General features: G+C 38.9%; 1 protein-coding gene across 1 annotated transcript in view; it reads right to left on the bottom strand.

Moving 5' to 3' along the window:
• Window positions 1–18,352, bottom strand: part of ARL13B (ADP ribosylation factor like GTPase 13B) — a 72,186-nt gene extending 53,834 nt beyond the window's left edge. The window contains exon 1 of the mRNA XM_049785723.1: window positions 18,114–18,352. Within this exon, the coding sequence (XP_049641680.1) occupies window positions 18,114–18,202 (89 nt within the window). The 5' untranslated portion in view covers window positions 18,203–18,352. The remainder of the gene's footprint in view (window positions 1–18,113) is intronic.
• Between the last annotated feature and the right edge of the window lie 4,529 nt (window positions 18,353–22,881).

The following is a 22,881-nucleotide window of genomic DNA, read 5'->3' as shown; positions in this document are numbered from 1 at the left end:
AGCTGCCAACAAAAGGGGAAAACAACTAACCAGGCCACATAAAGAGTACAGGAGGATCAAAACCTCAGCGAGTTCACCCAAAAGTCCCTCTAGAACCACCCTCAGGGAGGGAACCAACTCCCACACCACAGGGGATCAAAACAGGTGAAAATTAGAAGCACAGCACTCTAAAACACACCATTAAATACAAAGAAGTATGCGTAAATCAAGGAGATCACTAATATCTGGAGATATGGTGACAAACTCTTGCAAGCTTCCAAGTGCACCAAAACGCATAGATACACGCGATGAAGACCTAAAAGCAGCCATGAGGAAGGAAATGCAAGAATTAATAAAAGGAATGAGAGAAACCCTAGCTATCGAGTATAAGAAATCTATGGATGAACAAATCAGCCAAATTAAAGAAGAAATGTTAAAGAACATGAGAGATTCCATACAAAAAGAAGTGAAGGAATTAACAGACAAAGTAACAAGCCTTACAAGCAGAAACACAGAATTGGAGAAACACATTGAAGAACTCGAAGGAAAGCTGCAAACAAAAAATGATCAAGAAACCAACAAAGAAATAAAAGGCAAAGCACTGGAAGGAAAGGTCCAGTATCTAATGAACAAGGACAAAAGAAACAACCTAAGAATTGTGGGTATACCAGAAGGGGAGGAAGTAGGGAAAGGGGAAGAACAAGTAGTCAGAGAGATAATAGCGGAGAACTTCCCCACCCTCTGGAAGGATACTGCAATGCCAATACAGGAAATAAAAAGAGTTCCCAATAAGATAGACCCCAATAAACAAACACCAAGACACATGGTAATCCAATTGGCAAAAAACAAAGAGAAAGAAGAACTCCTTAAAGCAATAAGGAAGAAAAGAAACCTCAAGTACCAAGGTAGGGACATAAGAATCAAACCAGATCTCCCATTTGAAATAATTCAAGCAAGAAGACAATGGAATGACATATTTAAACGACTGAATGAAAGAAATTTCCAACCTAGGGTCCAATACCCAGCAAAACTTACATTCATATGGGAGGATAGACTAAAAACATTCTCAAACAAGAACGAATTTGAACTATTTGTGCAAACAAAACCGATCCTAAACGACTTACTCAAAGACGAATTACACAATCCAAACCCCCGATTGTAACAAAAACCACCCTACACAACACAACTACACAACAATCCTCTCTCTCAATAATCTCCCTAAATGTTAACGGACTAAACTCTCCAATTAAAAGACACATAATAGAGAACTGGATTAGGAAAAATAAACCGGACTTCTGCTGTCTGCAAGAAACACACCTACAGATGCAGGATAAGCACAGGCTTAGAATAAAAGGATGGAAGGTAATTATTCAGGCCAATGGAAAACAAAAAAGAGCAGGGACAGCAATTCTTATATCAGACCAAATTGCATTCAACCTCAAGAAAGTGATCAGAGACAAAGAGGGTCACTACTTACTGATCAGGGGAACATTAGATCAAGAAACACTAACCCTGGTCAATATCTATGCACCTAATGTAGAGCCAGCAAAATATGTGAGGCAACTACTGGCAAACCTGGAGAAACACATGAAGGGAAATGTGATAATAGCAGGGGACCTCAATACTCCACTATCACCACTGGACAGATCCACCAAACAGAAAAATAGCAAAGAAATAAGAGCTCTGAATGAAAAATTAGAAGATTTAGGGCTAATAGACTTATATAGAGCCCTCCACCCCCAGAAAGCAGAATACACATTCTTCTCAAGCCCACATGGAACCTTCTCCAGAATAGACCATATATTAGGATACAAAGCCAACCTATATAAGACCACAAAGGTAAGGATCATTAGAAGTACCCTCTCAGATCACTATGCCACAGAGCTCAAAATTGAGGTCAAGAAGAAGCAATGGACAAAAACTAATACCTGGAGATTAAACAACATGCTGCTCAACAACAGCTGGATCAAAGAACAACTCAAGGAAGAAATAAAAAGATTCCTTGAGACAAATGACAATGAAGAGACAACATGTCAAAATTTATGGGACACAGCAAAAGCAGTAATTAGGGGGAAACTCATAGCAATACAGGCCTATGTCAAGAATCAGGAAAATAACAAAACCAACAGTTTAAAAGATCACCTCAAAGAATTGGAACATCAGCAACAGAGAAGTCCAACCACATCCAGAAGCAAGAAATAATAAAAACCAGAGCAGAAATAAACAACATAGAAACCAAGAAAACAATACAAAAAATCAATGAGACCAGGAGTTGGTTTTTCGAAAAAATAAACAAGATAGACAAACCACTGGCAAAACTCACCAAAAAAAAGAGAGAAAACACCCAAATCAGTAGGATCACAAATGAAAGGGGAGAGATTACAACAGAACCCCAAGAAATACAACATATCATGAGATCATATTATGAACAACTATACTCAACTAGGCAAGAGAACCCAGTAGAAATCGATAGATTCTTGGAAAAACACCCTCTTCCAAGACTGGAAAAGGAAGATCTAGAAATCCTAAACAGACCAATCACCTCAGAGGAAATTGAAGATGTAATTAAAAAACTCCCTAAGAACAAAAGCCCAGGCCCAGATGGATTTACAGGTGAATTCTATCAAACATTTCAAGAAGACTTACTACCACTTTTCCATAGGCTCTTCCAAACCATAGAAAAAACAGGAATCCTCCCCAACTCCTTTTATGAGGCTAATATCACACTCATTCCCAAAGAAGGCAAAGACACTACCAAAAAAGAAAACTACAGACCAATCTCACTAATGAACATAGATGCAAAGATACTCAATAAAATATTAGCAAACCGAATCCAGCACTTCATCAAAAAGATCATACATCACGATCAAGTGGGATTCATCCCAGGAATGCAAGGTTGGTTCAACATACGCAAATCAATCAACATTATACACCACATCAACAACATGAAAGACAAAAACCACATGATCATATCAATCGATGCAGAGAAGGCATTTGACAAAATCCAACATCCTTTCATGTTAAAGACACTCAGCAAAATAGGGTTAGAAGGAACCTTCCTCAAGATAGTTACAGCTATCTATGAAAAGCCTACAGCCAACATTATACTCAATGGTGAGAAACTAGAAGCATTCCCACTAAGATCAGGAACTAGGCAAGGCTGTCCACTCTCTCCACTCTTATTCAATATAACCTTAGAAGTCCTAGCAATAGCAATCCGACAAGAGAAGGAAATCAAAGAAATTCAAATTGGGAAAGAGGAACACAAGCTATCTCTCTTTGCCGACGATATGATGATATACATCGAAAACCCTAAAGAGTCCACAGTAAAACTCCTAGAAACAATTAACCAATACAGCAAAGTGGCTGGTTACAAAGTCAATACACAAAAGACAGTAGCGTTTCTATATACAAACAATGAAGTTGAGGAGAGAGAGATTAAAAATACAATTCCATTTAAGATAGTATCAAAAAATATCAAGTATCTAGGAATCAACCTTACAAGAGAAGTGAAAGACCTATACCAGGGAAACTTCAAAACACTCCAGAAAGAAATTGAAGATGATCTAAAGAAATGGAAGAACATCCCATGCTCATGGATAGGTAGAATTAACATAATCAAAATGACTATCCTACCCAAACTCCTATATAGATTTAATGCAATCCCTATCCAAATCCAGACACAATTCTTTAAAGAATTAGAACAAGCATTCACAAAATTCATCTGGAACCACAAAAGACCCAGGATAGCCAAACAAATACTGAAAAACAAGAAGCTGGGAGGCATCTCCTTACCTAACTTGAAACTATACTATAAAGCCATAGTAATCAAAACAGCATGGTACTGGAACAGAGACAGGACATCAGACCAGTGGGTCAGAACAGAATTCCCAGACATAAACCCCCAGGTATATAGCCAACTAATATTTGATAAAAGAGGCAAGAATCTGAAATGGAACAAAGAAAGCCTATTCAACAAATGGTGTTGGTACAACTGGAAAACCACATGTACGAAAGTGAAAGTCAACCCATACCTTACTCCTTATACAAAAATCAACTCAAAGTGGATCAAAGACCTTGAAATCAGACCCGAATCCATAAAGTTTATTGAGAATAAAATAGGCAGAACACTCAAAGACCTATATATCAAAAAGGTCTTTGAGAATGGAGCACCAATGGCAAGAACGTTAGCATCAAATATAAACAAATGGGACTACATCAAACTAAAAAGCTTCTGCATGGCAAAAGAAACCCTGCTTAACGCAAGAAGACAGCTAACAGAATGGGAAACAATCTTTTCACTCGACATATCAGATAAAGGGCTGATATCTAGAACATACAAAGCACTCAGAAAGCTGAGCCCCCCAAAACCAAACAAAGCTATAAAAAAATGGGGAGACGAAATGAATAGACACTTCTCTGAGGAAGACAGAAGGATGGCCAACAAACACATGAAAACATGCTCACCTTCACTCATCATCAGGGAGATCCAAATCAAGACAACAATGAGATACCACCTTACACCAGTGAGGATGGCCCACATCAAAAATAATAGAAACAACCTTTGTTGGCGGGGATGCGGTATGAAAGGAACTCTCATCCACTGCTGGTGGGAATGTCCCCTGGTCCAACACCTATGGAGGAAAGTCTGGAGAGTGCTCAAAGAACTCAGAATTGAGCTGCCATTTGACCCAGCAATTGCCCTCCTAGGCATATACCCACAAGATGGAAGGACATTCATTCCAAAATACGTATGCACCCCACTATTTATCGCAGCACTCAGTATAATAGCCAAATCTTGGAACCAACCTAGGTGTCCAACAACGGATGAATGGATCATTAAGATGTGGTACATATACACAATGGAATATTACATGGCAGTTAGAAATGATACAATCACAGACTTTGCAGCAACGTGGATGGACCTAGATCATGTTATGTTAAACGAAGTAAGCCAGAAGACAAAAGATAAACACAGAATGGTAGCACTATTCTGAAACACCTAGAACATATATTTTATACACAACTAATACCTAACAATCATATAACAGGGTTTAACAGGGTAGAAACTCCGATCACTGTAATAGTCAACATATACGTGGGAGCAGTGTCCAAAATACATGAAAAAAGAACAATGCAAACTCTTGACTGCACATTATACCACAAGGAAAACAGCAACAACAGAAACAGCAACATGGAGAGAACAGGTATGTAACCAGACTCCTACAACAAAGGCCCACAATAATCCCTTAGAGATCGTAAACAGGAACACAAGTATAGAACACCGCGGGAAATCACGTAATGCAATGGCAACATACCATAACACTACGTTTTAATCCCTTTACCTTACTATATTTTAAAAATAACCTCTCAGCTTTTCTTTCCACAGGCGCCCTTAGATACAAAGGGCGGACAAACTAAGATGGCAATTCGGGATACCACACGAGATACCATACCTTGCTTGCACTATGAGACGGCCACGAGAAAACTCTTTAACATACACTTTATCTCTAGGTTAAACCTTCTTTTAGGAATCGAAGCACGTGACCAGTCAGACCACCAAAGCAGTACCTGCGATGTACAGACCTAAACTACAGGCTCTAGTCATCGAACACATTCAACCAAACCAGCATTCCCTTGCTATTCTCTCCTTTCTTCTCTCTATTTTTTTTCTCTTCTCTTTTCTTTTTCTCTTCTACTCTTCTCTTTACTTTTTTCCCTTTCTCTTCTCCCTTTCTACGGTATTTTCTCTTTTCTCTTCCTTCATACCCCTCCCATATACCTTCCCCTTTCTCCCCCCCGGAAATCCAACTATCCCTTCACCCCTCAATCCCATCCAGATCTCCCACCATATTAAAACTCTCCACCCTCAGTCCTTAATCTTTTAGGCATCAAGATCGACCTCCTACCCAATGAACCAGTACCCAGCACCCAGGCGAGGGGACACCCAACCGAACCCACACATCGTCTCCTGCAAGAAAAGACAGCCAACTCCCCTGTGGACACATGCTGCGAGACCCTCCCTACCAACTCCCCCTAACATGGACTGTTTCTTGAAACCGGACTTAGGTCCAATAGTATCCCCAATGCAAGAACTCTTCCAAGACCTCCCAGCTGCAAATTTTTACCAATCTGAAGGGGGGCAGGGGGTGTGATTGGAAGATGCCTGGGAACCCACACACCACAAGAAAAATCCAAAAGACAATGGGAAAACTGTACTTCCAACATAGGCATAAGACCTGTAATACACCAACTCTTTACCTGTTCTCTCCCAAATGCAAAGTAGTCTTTTGCACCACGTTGGTCCTTTAAAAACTTCGCTAACTCATTTTATTTTTTTTATTTTTTTTAATTAACTTATTTATTTAAATGTTTGCCTTACATATACATTTGTGGGCACATACACTTTTATTTCCTTTTTTTTTTTTTTTTTTAATCGTCTTTGGGTATGTGACCTATCTCTGTTACCCACTCTGTCCACCCCAAATACTCCGACATATAATGGAGCACCACTTCCCCCTGCAAAGGCACACTAAATAAAGGGGAAATCTTACATATTTAAAAAAAAAAAGAGCTCTTATCTACTAGAGATAGGAACTCATAGTTGTTTACAATACAGGGTTATCTCCTACCTTGAAAATATGTCAAGTGGAATCAACTTAGACCTCAGGTGATTAGATACCATTCAACCAGCCTTGAACCCTGGATCCCAGACATAGAAACGGCACAGCTCCTCACAACAGCTGTAAGAAACAATCTCCATCTGGGACAGCCTTATTACTGCAGGGTCAACAACAAGGGCCAGCTCTAACATGATATCTCGACAATGAGGAAAATGTGAACAACTTGACCTTAGAGCAGTTTAGCCTACCTCACCAGCTAACGACAAGACAAAACCAGAAGACGCAGCACCCTTTGGTAGGTCCAAAAGCCAAGATCGTGATTTACAGATGACTGGATACTAGAACCACGACCAGACTGTATACATCTTGGGACCAATAAAAAAGCCCTAGTCTAGGGTTTGAACTAAGACCTGCACAATAAGCATGATCCCCAGTCCCAAAGGTCCGGCAGAGACAATTGTAACGGAAAGGGGCTTCTGGAAGAACAAAGAAAGACGCTATCCTAGATGCCTTCCTAGGTTCAGCGCAAAGACCAAGATCACCAACCACAGAAGATGGATTAAAATGGCACTGAGGTAACAGAACCTCTAGATTCACAAAGACTGACTTCACCATAAGTCCCACCTCAGGATATGTACAGATACTGGGACTGCTAAACACAGAGCTCTGACGGTATCACACTAGACAGAGCAGAAGCCTTCCACACACCAAAAAAAAAAAAAAAAAAAAAACCACAACCTGGAGAGTAATGATCCTGAGCAAAGACTAGAGCTGATTCCATGACAGTATACTCCAAGGACGGAGAAACCCCATATCTTATAGGGCAAGTGAATTCCTTTTCGAATGACCCCAATATTTACTGTGCCAGGGCAGGAGGGAAAAAAAAAATACAAAAAACACAAAACCTTGGTTATGTATATATATATATCTTACCTTCATTTATTATTGTTATTATTTTTTTTATTTACCTAGCTATTTTGGTCGATTCCTCAGTTTGGATGTGATTATTGAAATTGTTGGCCCCAATTATTCTTTTTTTTTTTTTTCTTTTCTTTCTCTTCCTTTCTTTTCTTTCGTTATGTGCTACACCATGTTTCTTATTTCAAGACCACGGCGTGTTTTTTGTTTGTTTGTGTTTGTTTTTAGTTTGTTTTGGTTTGTTTTTTATCTGTTTTTTTGTGGTGCTTATCGTTATAGCTGGAGTCCTCACTGGATATTTGACACTTCTTTTGGTACTGGTGGAGTGTTTCAACTTCTTTTTCTCCTTCATTTCCCAAATCGATGATGAGAACCTCTAGAAGGATTCTGCCCATTTTCGGGGTATTAAACTCTTACCCCGGTTTATTTATTTTCTCTTTTTCAGGCAAAACCACGCAACTTGAACTAGCTACCCCTGCCCCTACTTAGAGGGGGAAATAAGGGAGGCATCAAGACCAAACTGATGCAAGACTACTAAGTAGTTGGTTAGAGACAGAGGGGACCACATATTCTAGCCGCCCTGGGGGTGAGGGAAGAGGAAATGGGAGGTAAGACAGAAACGGGGGTGTAGGGAGGACAATTTGGGAATGGGAATCCCCCCTGATTTTATGTAAATATGTACCTAAAATATTATTGTCAACAATATGTAAGCCACTATGATCAAAATAAAAATTATATTAAAAAAAAAAAGTGGTGCTGGGAAAACTGGTCAGCTAAAGGCAAAAAAAAAAGAAAAAAAAACTAGATCTGACTTGTATATAACTTTATGCACAAAGATCAAATCAAAATGGACTAAAGACCTCAATGTCAGATCTGAAACCATAAGGTACATAGATGAAAACATAGGCAGAACAAAAGACATTCAAACTAAAGCATCTTCACGGAAGAAACACCACCAGCCAAGCAAGTGGAAGCAAAGATAAATGGTCTACAGTAAACTGAGAAGCTTCTGCCTCTCAAAGGAAACAGTGACTGGCATACAAAGACTACCCAACAACAGAATGGGAGAAACAATTCACCCAATAGTCTTCTGATAAGGGGTCAATATATAAAAAGTGATAAAACTCATCAAGAAAAAAAATCTAACCCCATTCAGAAATGGGGAGAAGAAATGAACGAACATTTCCTCAAATAAGAAATACAGATAGCCAAAAGGCACCTGAAAAATGTTGCACATTATTAACCATCATGAGATGTAAATCAAAACAAATAATGAGGTATCATCTCACACCACAGAGACTGACACATATCACACACACACACAAAAAAAAACAAAACAAGAATAACCAGTACTGGTGTGGATAAGGGGAGAAAGAGACTCTTATTCACTGCTAGTGGTAATGCCCTTTAGTCCAGCCTTTATAGAAAACAATATGGCTATTCCTCAAAAAGCTAGAAATTGAGCTTCCATATGATCCAGCAATAGCATTCATAGGAACTCCAAAACACAATACAGAAAAGCCCTCTGCATTCCTCTGTTCATCTCAGCTTTATATCTAGAAACAATCCAAGAGCCCAAGAACAGATAACAGTGGATGAAGAAATTGGTACATATACATAATGGAATACTATACAGCTGTTAGAAAAAAAATGAAGTCATGAAATTTATTTATGTATGCATAGATATGGAGAGTATTATGCTGAGTAAAATCAGAACAAGAGGGATAGACATAAAATAATCTCACTCATTTCTGGAATATAATAAAAAAAAGATAGTACGATAATAATATCTAGAGACAGGAAGATCAGTCAATGGCAGGAAGCTTGCCACAAATAGTGGAACAAATAGATAGAGAAGGGATCACTACAGCAATGGTAGTTGGAACTGATCACTCTGGACAAAAACTGGGTGTTAAACCGAGATAATGTGATATAAGTGATATGCATGGCACCCCTTCATTAACAATAATGCAAATCATAGTGTCTCAAAAAATAAGAGAGAAGTGGGAGAGAAGGAGAGAAGGATGAAAGGGATGAGAGAGAGAGAGAGAGAGAGAGAGAGAGAGAGAGAGAGAGAGAGAGAGAAGAAGAGAGAGAGAGAGAGACTGAGAATATCTTGGTCCCAGAGGAAGGCAGTGGGGAGGAGAAAAACTGTGGACATTTGTGGCAGGAAGTGTTCAAGGGTAAAGGATGGTGAACAAAATAGAATAACTTTGTATTCATGATGTTTAAATAAAAAGAAATACTTTTCTTTGGTACTTCTGACACACTTTAAGTAACAAAATTGCAAACCATGGTGGTTAAAAGGAAAATGAAAATGAGGAAAAGAGTAAAAATTTATTTGCCCTAGAGGCAGGGGTGGGGTGGGGTGGGAGGGAAATTGGAGACATATGTTTCAGGCAGTGAACACTTAATTTGGATAGTATATGAAACTAACTATCAACAGCCCTTTTACTTTTTATCACATGGTGATTCAATAAAAATTTAAAAATAAGAGGGCCAGAGCAGTGGCGCAAGCAGTAAGGCATCTGCCTTGCTCACACTAGCCTATGACAGACTGTGGTTCGATCCCCCAGCATCCCATGTGGTCCCCCAAGCCAGGAGCGATTTTTGAGTGCATAAGGAGTAACCTCAGAGCGTCACCGGATGTGGCCCTAAAAATAAAACACCAAAAAAATTAAAAATAAAAAAAAAATATATATATATATATATAAAAAAAAGAAGAATCAGCCTTAGGGAACCAGAGCAATATCACAGCATATAGAGCTTTGCCTTGCATATTGTCAACCCAGGATGCTGAGTCCCCCACACTCATATAGTTCGTTCACTCAGCACCACCAGGTATGGCCCCAAAACAAACAATAATATTATTCTTGGACAGGAAATATTCTTTCACTGACACAGAAAGGGAGGAAGGGTATCTAAACAGGTAAGTACAAAGTAATTTATGAATTCACATTTGACTCCCAGGACCACAGGCAGCACTTACTCAAGTAACTATTTGATGTAGAGAAAGCATCAAGAACTTGCAGATATTCTCTCTCTTGAAATGTGACAAGGTAGAAATTATACTTGACAGGGATTGGAAGCAGTTGCAAAACCAGCTGAGGTTCAATAGCAATTATATTTCATTCAAAATTTTATACTGAGAAATGTAGTAGGCACCACTTTAACAAAGTGATCAAAGTTAAGATTACCAACAAAGTTACAACAAAAAAATTAAGTTGCTAATTTGTTTTCTACTCCTTGGACAGTTAACTCCATACATCATTGTTTGGAATTTTGGTGCCTATTTGAAATGATCTTTAGCTAGGCCAAATAGTTAAAATATGATTCCCCACTGTGAGTGTTGCCTGTGCGTGTTTTTCCACTGTCCTGTCCTGAAACCTCTTGGGAGTGGGCCAAAAAGGGCCCACAAAAATAGCTCTCCCAGAGGCATATCCATGGGCCAGAGCTCCAAAGAACTGTGTCGGGTCATGAAAACCGGTTATCTGCAGTTTTCTATAGAAAGGAAGGTCCCCTGTTTGTGACATCAGGCTGGAAAAATCTACGCCCACCCAGTGATTCCCGACTGTGAGTGTTGCCTGTGCGTGTTTTTCCACTGTCCTGTTTCTGAAACCTCTTGGGAGTGGGCCGAAAAGGGCCCAAAAAAAATTGCTCTCCCAGAGGCTCCAGAAGAGCACAGCTGCTCCACATCACAGCCACACACTCTTTCTAACCAATGAACCCCAACACAACACGCAGAAAAAAATCACATTACAAGCGTGACAATGGGGAACCTCGCAGGCAAACACCATGCACAGAGAATGAAGAACATAGCTCGGATAATGTAAAAAATTCCAACCATCTGATTAACCTCTCAGATAAGGAGTTTAGAATAGCAATATGGAACATGTTTGTAGAACTCAAAGAAAGCATAGATCGATCTGAACAGAACACAAAGACAGAAATCAGAAAACTCCAAACTGAAATAACAGATGTAAAAAACATGGTAGCTGAACTGAAAAACTCAGTGGATGGCCTCTCCAGCAGGGTAACAGCAGCTGAGGAGAGAATCTGTGTACTGGAAGATGAGATGCAGAAAAACTCAACACAGCTGAATAAATTGGAAAATAACCTTAAGACAAATGGTCAGGCAATGGAAAAAGTACTCAAGGAATGTGAAAAGATGATAATAGAATTCTTTGATAAACTCAACAGAAACAACATAAGAATCATTGGACTCTCAGAGACCCAGGTAGGAGATCTCCAGGAAGAATCAACTGTCAAAGACATCATCAAAGAGATACTCCAGAGTTAAAGACTACATGCAATCAAATTCTGTATGCCCGAAGAGTACCAGCCAAAAGAGACCCAAAGAAAAACACCCCAAGACACAACCTCGTTATGATGACAAATCCCAGAGATAGAATACTGAAAGCTGCAAGATCAAAAAGGGAAATTACATTCAAAGGAGCATCCCTAAGACTTACAGCAGACATGTAACTCTCAAGGCCAGAAGACAGTGGTGGGATATTGTGACAAGAATAAAATGGATGCCTCACTGAAAAATATGGCACCCAGACCGAAATGTTCAGGTTTGAAGAAAGGATACATAGCTTCATGGATAAACAACAGCTCAGATAAACAAAAGCTCAGGTTTTCACAGATGAAAAACCAGCCTTAAAGGAAAAACTGACAGGTCTACTTTAAGACAAGAGAGATCAACAAACACAGCAAACTTATCTACAAAGATGACATTAAATCCTATGACAATCATCTCCCTCAATGTCAATGGACAAAATTCACCAAATAAAAGATACAGAGTTGCAAAATGGGTCAAAAATATGAATCCAACCTTCTGCTGCCTACAAGAAACACACCTGAATAGACAGAACAAACAGACTCAAAATCAAAGGCTAGAGGAAAGTCATCCAATCAAACATCACCCTTAAAAAAGCTGGAGTGGTCATATTAATATCTGATGACACCAACTTTACACTCAGAAAAGTTGTAAGGGACAAAGATGTACACTCTGTACTAATCAAGGGATATATGCAACAGGAAGAAATCAGACTATTAAACATATATGCTACCAATGGGAGACCAGCAAATTATCTAATATTATTACTGACAAAACTGAAAGAAGACATCAATAATAATTGTGGGAGACCTCAACACGGCCCTGTCAACACTTGATAGGTCAACCAGACTGAAACACAACAAAAACATACTAGCCCTGAAAAGAGTAATGGAAGAAAGAGAACTAGTATGTGTGTGTGTGTGTATATATATATATATACATATATATATGTATATATATGTATAGTATATATATATGTATATATATGTATATATGGATGGATGGATATAGGACACTCGACCCAAAAAAACCTGGATACACATTCTTCTCCAATGTACATGGGTCATTCTCCAGGATAGACTACATGCTGACACATAAAACATACCTTCATAAAATCAAGAGAATAGAAATCTTGCTGGCTACCTTTGCTGAAATTACTACCAAGGCTCTGAAATTAGATGTGAACTACAAAGGCACACAGAAAAAAATTTTAACAATTGGAAATTAAACAGCCTGCTACTGAGCAACTAGTGGGTCTGAAATGAAATCAAAGAGGAAATCAAAACTTTCCTGAAAACAAATGAAAATGAAGACACAAACTGCCAAAATCTATGGGACACAGCAAAAGCGGTCCTGAGAGGAAAATTTATAGCTTTGCAAGCACACATCAGGAAAGAAGAAGGAGCCTACCTGAATAGCTTAATGATGCAGCTCATAGAATTAGAAAGTGCTCAACAAAAGAACCCCAAAATAGGGAGACAGAAGGAAATAACAAGACTGAGAGCAGAAATCAACGAAGAGGAAACCCAAAAAACAATCTGAAAGATCAACAAAAGCAGAAGTTGGTTCTTTCAAAAAATAAACAAGATTGATAGATCATTGGCAAAACTCACAAAGAAAGAGAGAGAGAAAGAGAAATCTGATTACCCATATAAGAAATGATAAGGGGGAGATCACGACAGATACTGCAGAGATCCAAAGGGTAATAAGAGACTACTTTGAGAAACGTTATGCTACTAAACATGAGAACCTAGAAAAAATGGATAAATTCTTGGACTCTTCTAACCTTCCACAGTTAAGTAAGGAGAATATAGCATATCTAAACACCCCCATCACTATTGAGGAAATTGAAACTATAATCAAACATCTGCCCAAAAAGAAAAGCAAAGGCCCAGATGGATTTACTAATGAATTCTTTCAAACATTTCAAGAGGAGCTACTACCAATCCTAGCCAGGCTCTTCCATGAAATTGAAAAAATGGGAACACTTCCAAACAGCTTTTATGAAGCCCACATCAACTTGATACCAAAACCAGACAGAGATGCTGCCAAAAAAGAAAATTACAGACCAATGTCCCTGATGAATACAGATACAAAGATCTTCAAAAAAATCCTGGCAAACAGGATCCAATGCATCATCAAGAAGTTCGTACACTACGACCAAGTAGATTTCATCCCAGGAATGCAAGGATGGTTTAACATCCATAAATCTATCAACATTATACACAACATCAACAAAAAGAAAAAGAAAAATCACATGGTCATATCAATAGATGCAGAGAAAGCATTTGATAAGGTCCAACAACCATTCTTGATCAAAACTCTCAGCAAGATGGGAATGGAAGGAATCTTTCTCAATCTAGTTAAAGCCATCTACCACAAGCCAATGGCAAATATTATCCTCAATGGAGAAAAACTAAAAGCCTTTCCTCTAAATTCTGGTACAAGACAAGCCTGTCCGCTCTCACCACTCCTCTTCAACATAGTATTGGAAGTGCTTGCTATAGCGATCAGGCAAGAAAAAGATATCAAGGGAATCCAGATAGGAAAGGAAGAAATAAGCTCTCACTGTTTGCAGATGACATGATACTCTACTTAGAAAACCCTAAAGACTCTACCAAAAAGCTTCTAGAAACAATAGACTCTTATACCAAGGTAGCAGGCTACAAATTTAAAACACAGAAATCAATGGCCATTTTATACACCAATAATGATAGGGAAGAGATGGACATCAGAAGGCAATCCCATTCACATTAGTGCCACACAAACTCAGATATCTTGGTGTCAACTTGACCAAAGACGTGAAGGACCTATACAAAGAAAACTATAAAGCGCTGCTCCAAAAAATAAGAGAGGACACACAGAAATGGAAACACATACCCTGCTCATGGACTGGCAGGATCAACATCATTAAAATGGCAATATTCCCCTAAAGCATTGTACAGATTTAATGCGATCACTCTAAAGATACCCATGACATTCTTCAAAGAAGTGGATCAAACACTTATGAAGTTCATCTGGAACAATAAACACCCTCGAATAGCTAAAGCACTCCTAGGAAAAAGGAAAATGGGAGGCGTTACTTTCCCCAACTTTAAACTTTACTACAAAGCAATAGTTATCAAAACAGCATGGTATTGGAATAAAGATAGACCTTCAGATCAGTGGAATAGGCTTGAGTTCTCAGACAATGTTCCCCAGACATACAATCACCTAATTTTTGATAAGGGAGAAAGAAATCCTAAGTGGAGCAGGGAAAACCTCTTCAACAAGTGGTGCTGGCAGAACTGGTTAGCTACTTGCAAAAAAGCGAACAGAGGCCCCCAGTTAACATCATGTACGAAGGTAAAATCCAGATTGATTAAAGAGTTTGATATCAGACCTGCTACCATAACGTATATAGAACAACACGTCTGTAAAACACTCCATGACATTGAAACTTAAGGCATCTTCAAGGAGGAATCTGCACTTTCCAAACAAGTGGAAGCAGAAATAAACAGATGGGAATACATTAAACTGAGAAGCTTCTGCACCTCAAAAGAAATAGTGTCCAGGATACAAGAGCCACCCACCGTGTGGGAGAAACTATTCACCCAATACCCATCAGATAAAGGGCTAATATCCAAAATATACAGGGCACTGACAGAACTTTACAAGAAAAAAAACAACAACATCTAATCCCATCAAAAAATGGGGAGAAGAAATGAACAGACACTTGGATAAAAAAGAAATACAAATGGCCAAAAGGCACATGAAAAAATGCTCCTCGTCACTGATCATCAGGAAAATGCAAATCAAAACAATGATGAGATACCATCTCCCACCACAGAGATTGGCACACATCAGAAAGAATGAGAACAATCAGTGCTGGCAGGGATGTGGAGAGAAAGGAACTCTTAACCACTGCTGGTGAGAATGTCCTCTAGTCCAACCTCTATGGAAAGTGATATGGAGATTCCTCCAAAAATTAGAAATTGAGCTCCCATTCGACCCAGCTATTCCCATTCGACCCAGCTATTCCACTTCTAGGGATATACCTTAGGAACATAAGAATACAATACAAAAACCCCTTCCTCACACCTATATTTATTGCAGCACTATTCACAATAGCCAGGCTCTGGAAACAACCAAGATGCCCCTCAAGAAATGAATGGCTAAAGAAACTGTGGTAAATATACACAATGGAATATTATGCAGCCATCAGGAGAGATGAAGTCATGAAATTTACCTATACATGAATGTACATGGAATCTATCATGCTGCGTGAAATAAGTCAGAGGGAGAGAGAGAGACACAGAATAGTCTCACACATCTATGGGTTTTAAGAAAAATAAAAGTCATGTTTACAACAATCCTCAGAGACAATGAGAGGGGGGCTGGAATTTCCAGGTCACTTCATGAAGCTCACCACAAAGAGTGGTGAGTGCAATTATAGAATTAACTACACTGAGAACTACCATAATCATGTGAATGAATGAGGGTACTGGAAAGCCTGTCTAGAGTACAGGTGGGAGTGGGGTGGGATGGAGGGAGATTTGAGACATTGGTGGTGGGAATATTGCACTGGTGAAGGGGGTGTCCTTTACATGACTGAAACCTAATCACAGTCATATTTGTAATCAAGATGTTTAAATAAAGAAAAAAATTAAAATAAACAAATAGTTAAAATATGATAAATGGATTTAAAGATGTTTGTCCCAGGTATAGTTATAAAAAACAGATACAAATCAAATATTGATTAGTCAGAAAGAAAATTGTTTTTAAAACAACTTTTAAAAGTTATGCCACCTCAGTGCTGTGATCCACAATTTAAGAACTAATTCAGGATTGAAGAAACCCAATGAAAATGCAAACATTAAAAATTAATTGTTCCATTACATCTTCACACAAAGTATTAAAAAAAAAACCTGTAATTTCAACATAATAAAGCTAAAACTGAATAATTTTGCCTTTTACTGATAAATTTTCAAAATCTACTTTAGAGAAATCTAAACAATAAACTTTCAAAATTCACTACATTTAGGAATTTCAACTCAGAACATTTCTTGTTACCATTTAAAAAAAAAAACCCTGTGATACATGACCTTTGAACTAACCCCTGAATATAAACAAAGAAATTAAACATTACTTATAAAGTGTAACAAACTGAAGCTTCTTTACCGATAAAACCATTATCAGTTTTAAAAGCATCATTTATTTACATGGACTTCTTCCAGGCAGTGTTTGGCAAGTGATCATTTTTAAACAAAAATTTGTTGAGAAATATGCGCGTAAGTAAATAACAGATATTGGATAGTAATAAATATGTCAGCGTTTCGAAATGAGAGATTAAAAACTAGTGCCAAGTGTATTTAAAAGGATTAGGAACTACATTCTTTATGTGGAAATAGTAGTCACACACACAAACACAACAGATAAGACACTTGCCAAGATTGTCATTTACTGCAATACTCCAAAGGCACAGATAGTATCACTCTAATATAAGGAAGGTGGGGCCCCACGTTTTTAGATCATATAATTATTAATAGAGCAGATCATATAATTATTAAGTAATAGAGCCAGATCTCAAGCCTCAGTTTTCAAATAAAATAAAGGCTTTTTTGTTTGTTTGCTTGGGAGGGGCTAGGAAAAGAAGGCATGCAGATGTGATGAAAACTCTTAAACTGAAGGCCTCTCAGTCTTGCAAAGCGGGTGGATCTGCCTTACAGGGGGTGGACCTGGATTCGATCCCCACATGCCATATGATCCCTGGATCCTGTTAGGAATGATTTCTGAGCGCAGAGAGAGAAGTAACCCCTGAGAGCCGCTGGGTGTGGCCCCCCACAAAACAAAACTAACAACAACAAAAACTTTATCACCTGTGTCTGTTCTTTTCTTTTTAATTCATACTATGAAAGCTCCAGAGAAAAAAACGCATAGGGAATAGTTTCCAATTATGGAAGCAGCAGATCTCTCTTTGTCTCTGTCTCTCTCTCTGCAACAACTTTGGGGGAGGAAAAAAAATCTGAACCCATGACTTACTTAAACTCTTGCCAATAGTATGGCTTAAAACACTCAGATTCAAGTAGACACAGGGATCGGATCCTCCTTTCTCACTCCCCTTTCCAGGGACAAATCAAATTGGGAGTAAAAAGCAATCCCTGAGACCCAGGTGGGCCAGAGAAGTGCAGATAGGAAGAGGGGGGACACCCAGGGCTGCTTGCAAACCCTTACCCCCCAGTCCCCTTAAAGATGCAATAGACCTGCTTTACCTGACAGGCTCCCGCCACAGCTTGAAACAGGGGCAGCAACTGGCCATCAGATTAAGCCCCAGGCCGCTCCTCCTGCCGCCTCCTCCCATTCGACGCTGGAGAGAGGATGGAGCCCCCAAATTACCTAGGCGGGGTCTTGGGGGGCCTACTGAGAAGGAAAAACAAAGCCCCAAAAGGCTCCTCTGGCACGGATCACTCCAAAGGAGAAGCCAGGAGGAAAAGTGAAGTCGGCCAGACCAAATATGAAGCCCCGAAAACGCACACGATCGCCCAGATAGCCCAGGCTTGAACCCTGTGCAGGGTAGCACAGTTAGCTGAAGCCGGCCATAGAAACCCCACCGCGTCAACGTGCTGACGTTTCCGCTAACGCGCAAGCCGCCGCCCCAGGCTGTTGCACCCAATCAACGTTCGATAGTCTTCTTTAAAAAGCCCTCTGATTGGTTAAAATATTTCAGTTGCCCGCCCTCGTCCCGGAGAAGAAAGGGAAAGGGGCGTGGCCTCGAAGGAGGCGGAGCTGGAGAGGATGTAAATTTCAATCACTAGGCAACCAGAGCGTCTAAACTGCTGCATCTCTTGTAGATTTCAGGGCTGGAGCAAAAGTGCAGCTGGATCAAGTGTCTTGCTTTTTCTTAGGACGCTGCCGAGATCTCCTGTCTTTCCAAACCCAGTGAGATAATGTAGATTTTTTTTTTTTTTAGTTTTGTTGAATGTAGTCAAGATGAGAAACCTGTGGTTGTCCCACAGGCTCTGGCTGCACAGCTATAGGAACAATACCCTGAGGCAATTACTGTGAGTTTAAAAAACAAACAAATAAGAAAAAAGGAAAACTCAGGATCTCAAAGACAGAGTATCTGCATGAAGTTTACTTTTTGTTACATAAAATGAGAATTAAAATTGTATTTTCTCATTAAGAGGCTCCTAGGTGGGGATTTTTTTTAATGCATATATAAGTTTCTGTAGAAAGAAAAAGGAACCAGTAGAAAATTATGATTTCTCACTCATCCGAAAATAAATAAGCTCACCACAAAGAGTGGTGAACAGCTGTTAGGGAAATATCTGCACTAACAACTAGCACGATAATGTTAAAGAATGAGAAAAGTTGAATGCCTGTCGCTAATACAGGGCAGGGGCTGGAGGGGGGGCACTGGTGGTGGGAATGTTGCACTGGTGAAGGGGGGTATTCTGTTTATGATTGAAACCCAACTACAAACATGCTTGTAATCATGGTGCTTAAATAAAGAATTATATATTAAAAATAAGCTGTGCTGACTTTTTTTAAATAAATGATTGAATTGAATCACCTTGTGATGCACAGTTGCAAAATTGTTGATAAAGAATTAAAATTTTGATGTGCACTCTTTCCAAGACATTTTGTTTGCTTTTGTTTTTGTCATTTCTCCATCAATGTCTCACAGCTGCTCTCAGCAATCTCACTATTTCTCCACTCCCCATTCCCACCCCCTCACTTCAACCTCCAGCTCCTGCTCAGTCTTCCAAACATGATCAACTCAGTTCACAGTTTATTTTTTATTCATTTGTTATTTGCTCATTGTACTCTCTTATATCCCACACATGAGAAATTATTCTTTAACTGTAACTCACCTGCCAGTTGACATCACAGCATGAGTCTGTCCATATCCATCCATGTGCAGAAAACTGCACGATTTTATCTTTTCTTATTCAGATTTATGGTTTCTACATGGTGAAGATTATGAAGCTGTTTTATAGCATGTTTTATTTTATTGACACATTCAATATCTATTTCTTTTTATAATACTAAGTGGTTTGTAGGAACTCTATTCTGCTTCTGTTTACATGTACTTATTCAAGTTTAAGAGAAGGTGAGAGAGATTGAGAAGTCCAGGGTAAATAATAATTTGTAGCTAAGCTCTACATTAAAAAGTATTCTGTTTTTACTAGTTCAGGTAACCTTAATTAAACTTCAACTTTCAGTTTATAACCTGAAAATCTCTTACAGTTTATATTCTGAATTTAATATCCATCTGTAAAGTGAGTCTAAACATATGTATTTTTCAGTTTTGCAAAAATTAGTGAAGAGAGAATTAAATTTCAAAAAATTGTAAATTGAAGTGAAATTTCTATTTTTTTTCAATTTTATTTTATTGAAACCATTGCGATTTATAGTCCTTCATAGTTGGGATTCAGACATACAATGAAAAAAGGCCAATCCCACCACCAGTGTCGAACTTTCTCCACCATGTTCTCTGAGTGTATCTCAACCACCACACTTTGTCCCCCAGCCTGCTGGTATAATAGGCCCATTTAAAAGTTAGATTGGAAAAAAAATTAAATTGTTAGAGCTTGGGTCTCTTGATTCCATTGTTGTTGCTTTTGGCTTGGAAAATTAGTTCTGTCTTTTTTTAAATATTTTTTATTTAAACACCTTGGTTACAAACATGATTGTGGTTGGGTTTCAGTCATATCAGATGGCACCCCCCCCCCCCCGGCCCATCACCAGTGCAACATTCCCAACACCAATGACCCAAATATCCCTCCTCACCTCCCTGCCCCTACCTGTACTCTAGACAGGCTTTCCACTTCTCTCATATATTCTCATTGTTAGGATAGTTCACAATGTGGTTATTTCTCTAACTAAACTCATCACTCTTTGTGGTGAGATTCATGAGGTCAGCTGTAACGTCCAGCCCTCCTCTGTTTTGTCTCTGAAAATTGTTGAGAAATGTTTTTCATTTTTCTTAAAACCCATAGATGAGCGAGACCATTCTCTGTCCTTCTCTTTCTCTCTGACTTATTTCACTCAGCATAATAGATACCATGTACATCATGTATAGGAAAATTTCATGACTTCATCTCTCCTGACGGCTGCATAATAATCCATTGTGTGTATGTACCACAGCTTCTTTAGTCATTCATCTGTTGAAGGGCATCTTAGTTGTTTCCACAGTCTTGAGCAGTTCGATGTCAGAGCAGTGGTAGGATCTTCCCTGGTAGAGGATTGCTTCCAGGTGTTGTTTTAAAAAACTTTGGATGCTTCGTAGATAGCTTCCCTGATTCAGGGGTCAATGGAGGATGCTGAAACTTTTGAGGCCTGTGCCAGGTCATTATATCAATGTTCAGGGTATAAGATCCCATTGCACTACAAGATTTGTGTGTTCCAATCTCTATAAGTACTTATTTGTATGTATAGTATTTTCCCATTTTAATGTGCCTATGCAAACAAGGAACATGCCATGTGGTGTTATCAGCACATATGGGGGACATAAGAACAAGTCCAACAATCCTATGTTTCAATCATAAGCATTAAACTGAGGGGCTCTTCCACCAAAATTCCTTATTGAACAGCTCACAAAGAGAAGACAAGATAAAAAGTGGGTAGAATCTTCACGGTAAAAGAATATTTAGAAAGAGTTATAGCTATTAAGGAAAATACACATAAAATATTCAAAAGTCATATGTGTCCATTTTCTGCCTTTTGAAATAGTTGGGGGTTGTTAAATCCAATGCACGACTTTGGTCTGTGATTAGGACTGTGTAGTACTGAAGTTAAAAAGAGTAAATGTGGGACACTGATGGTAGAGGGTGAGAGAGTTAAGGAGTAATAATGAGCTTTGTAGGGGTGTGTGAAAGGGCAGAATCTGTTGGGGCAGGAGGTCGGTCTTAGTGCCTAACAAATTAAAGAACTGGGGGTAAAGAGGGTTAATTAAGGGAAGATAACGAATCCGGATTGGGAGATGAGGGAGTAGAAGGGGCTCTGTGTGGAGGAGGGGAAATATAACAGAGGGGTTATATACATTGTATAGATGAATTGTTTATGGATTAGGCTTGGCAGTCAGAGAGGACCACTGTATAGGAAGTCACGTCTACATATACACTGATTTTAGAGACCTATTTGAATATTATCCTCCAAATCTAGGGAATTTCATTGTTTTCCCTAGAAACAGTCGAGAATTAAGAATATTTTTGGGTGTTGTTAAAAAGTATATATGTCGCGCAGGTGCAAATGCTTTTGAAAATGAATACTAGGAAGAAAAGAAGTCCTGAATGGGGTCCAGTATGCATAGGGGAGAAATTTCTCTCCCCCAACCTCCCCCCAGGGCCCTATTTACCAGGCGTGGCCCTGAAACCCCATCTGGTGTGGGGAGATCTCAGTCCCCTGGACTAAGTGGTAAGCCCAGGGGTCCTATGGCTAGCTGTCCTTCCCAGAGCCCCCAACATACCAGCTGAAGAGAATCAGAAGACCAGTTCTGTCCTTTTTTAACACTACCAATTGAAGTGCTTTCTTTGTTGTTGTTTTTGGGCCACACCCAGCAGTGCTCACAGATTACTCTTAGCTCTGTAATCAAAAATCACACCTAACAGGCTCGATTGACCATATGGGACGTCAGGGATCAAAGTCAGGTCTGCTGTGTACAAGACAACTGCACTACCTGTTGCGCAAACACTTTGGATCCAGGAGCACAATTTCTAATGTTCTTGAAATTGATGTCACCTATGCACTAAATATACCTATTCGAGGCATATATTATGTTATTACTTTCTCTAAACTTCTAGTGTTCTTGTTCACTATTGTTATCTACCTTGATAACTTTAATTCTCTTTTCAAGTATGAGATGCTGCCCTTTCTAACATGTTTTGTTAGAAAATCAGCCTCATTAATATCAGATGTGGACTCTACCTAAATTGCCTATATACTAAAATGTAAGGAGTTTATATATATCTATGTATACAAGGCATTTATATATGTATGTATAGACATATATATGTATATGTGTATATGTATTTACAT

This window comes from Suncus etruscus, chromosome 13 (genome assembly GCF_024139225.1).
Source record: "Suncus etruscus isolate mSunEtr1 chromosome 13, mSunEtr1.pri.cur, whole genome shotgun sequence".
NCBI lineage: Eukaryota > Metazoa > Chordata > Mammalia > Eulipotyphla > Soricidae > Suncus > Suncus etruscus.
This window is presented reverse-complemented; position numbering and strand designations above follow the sequence as displayed.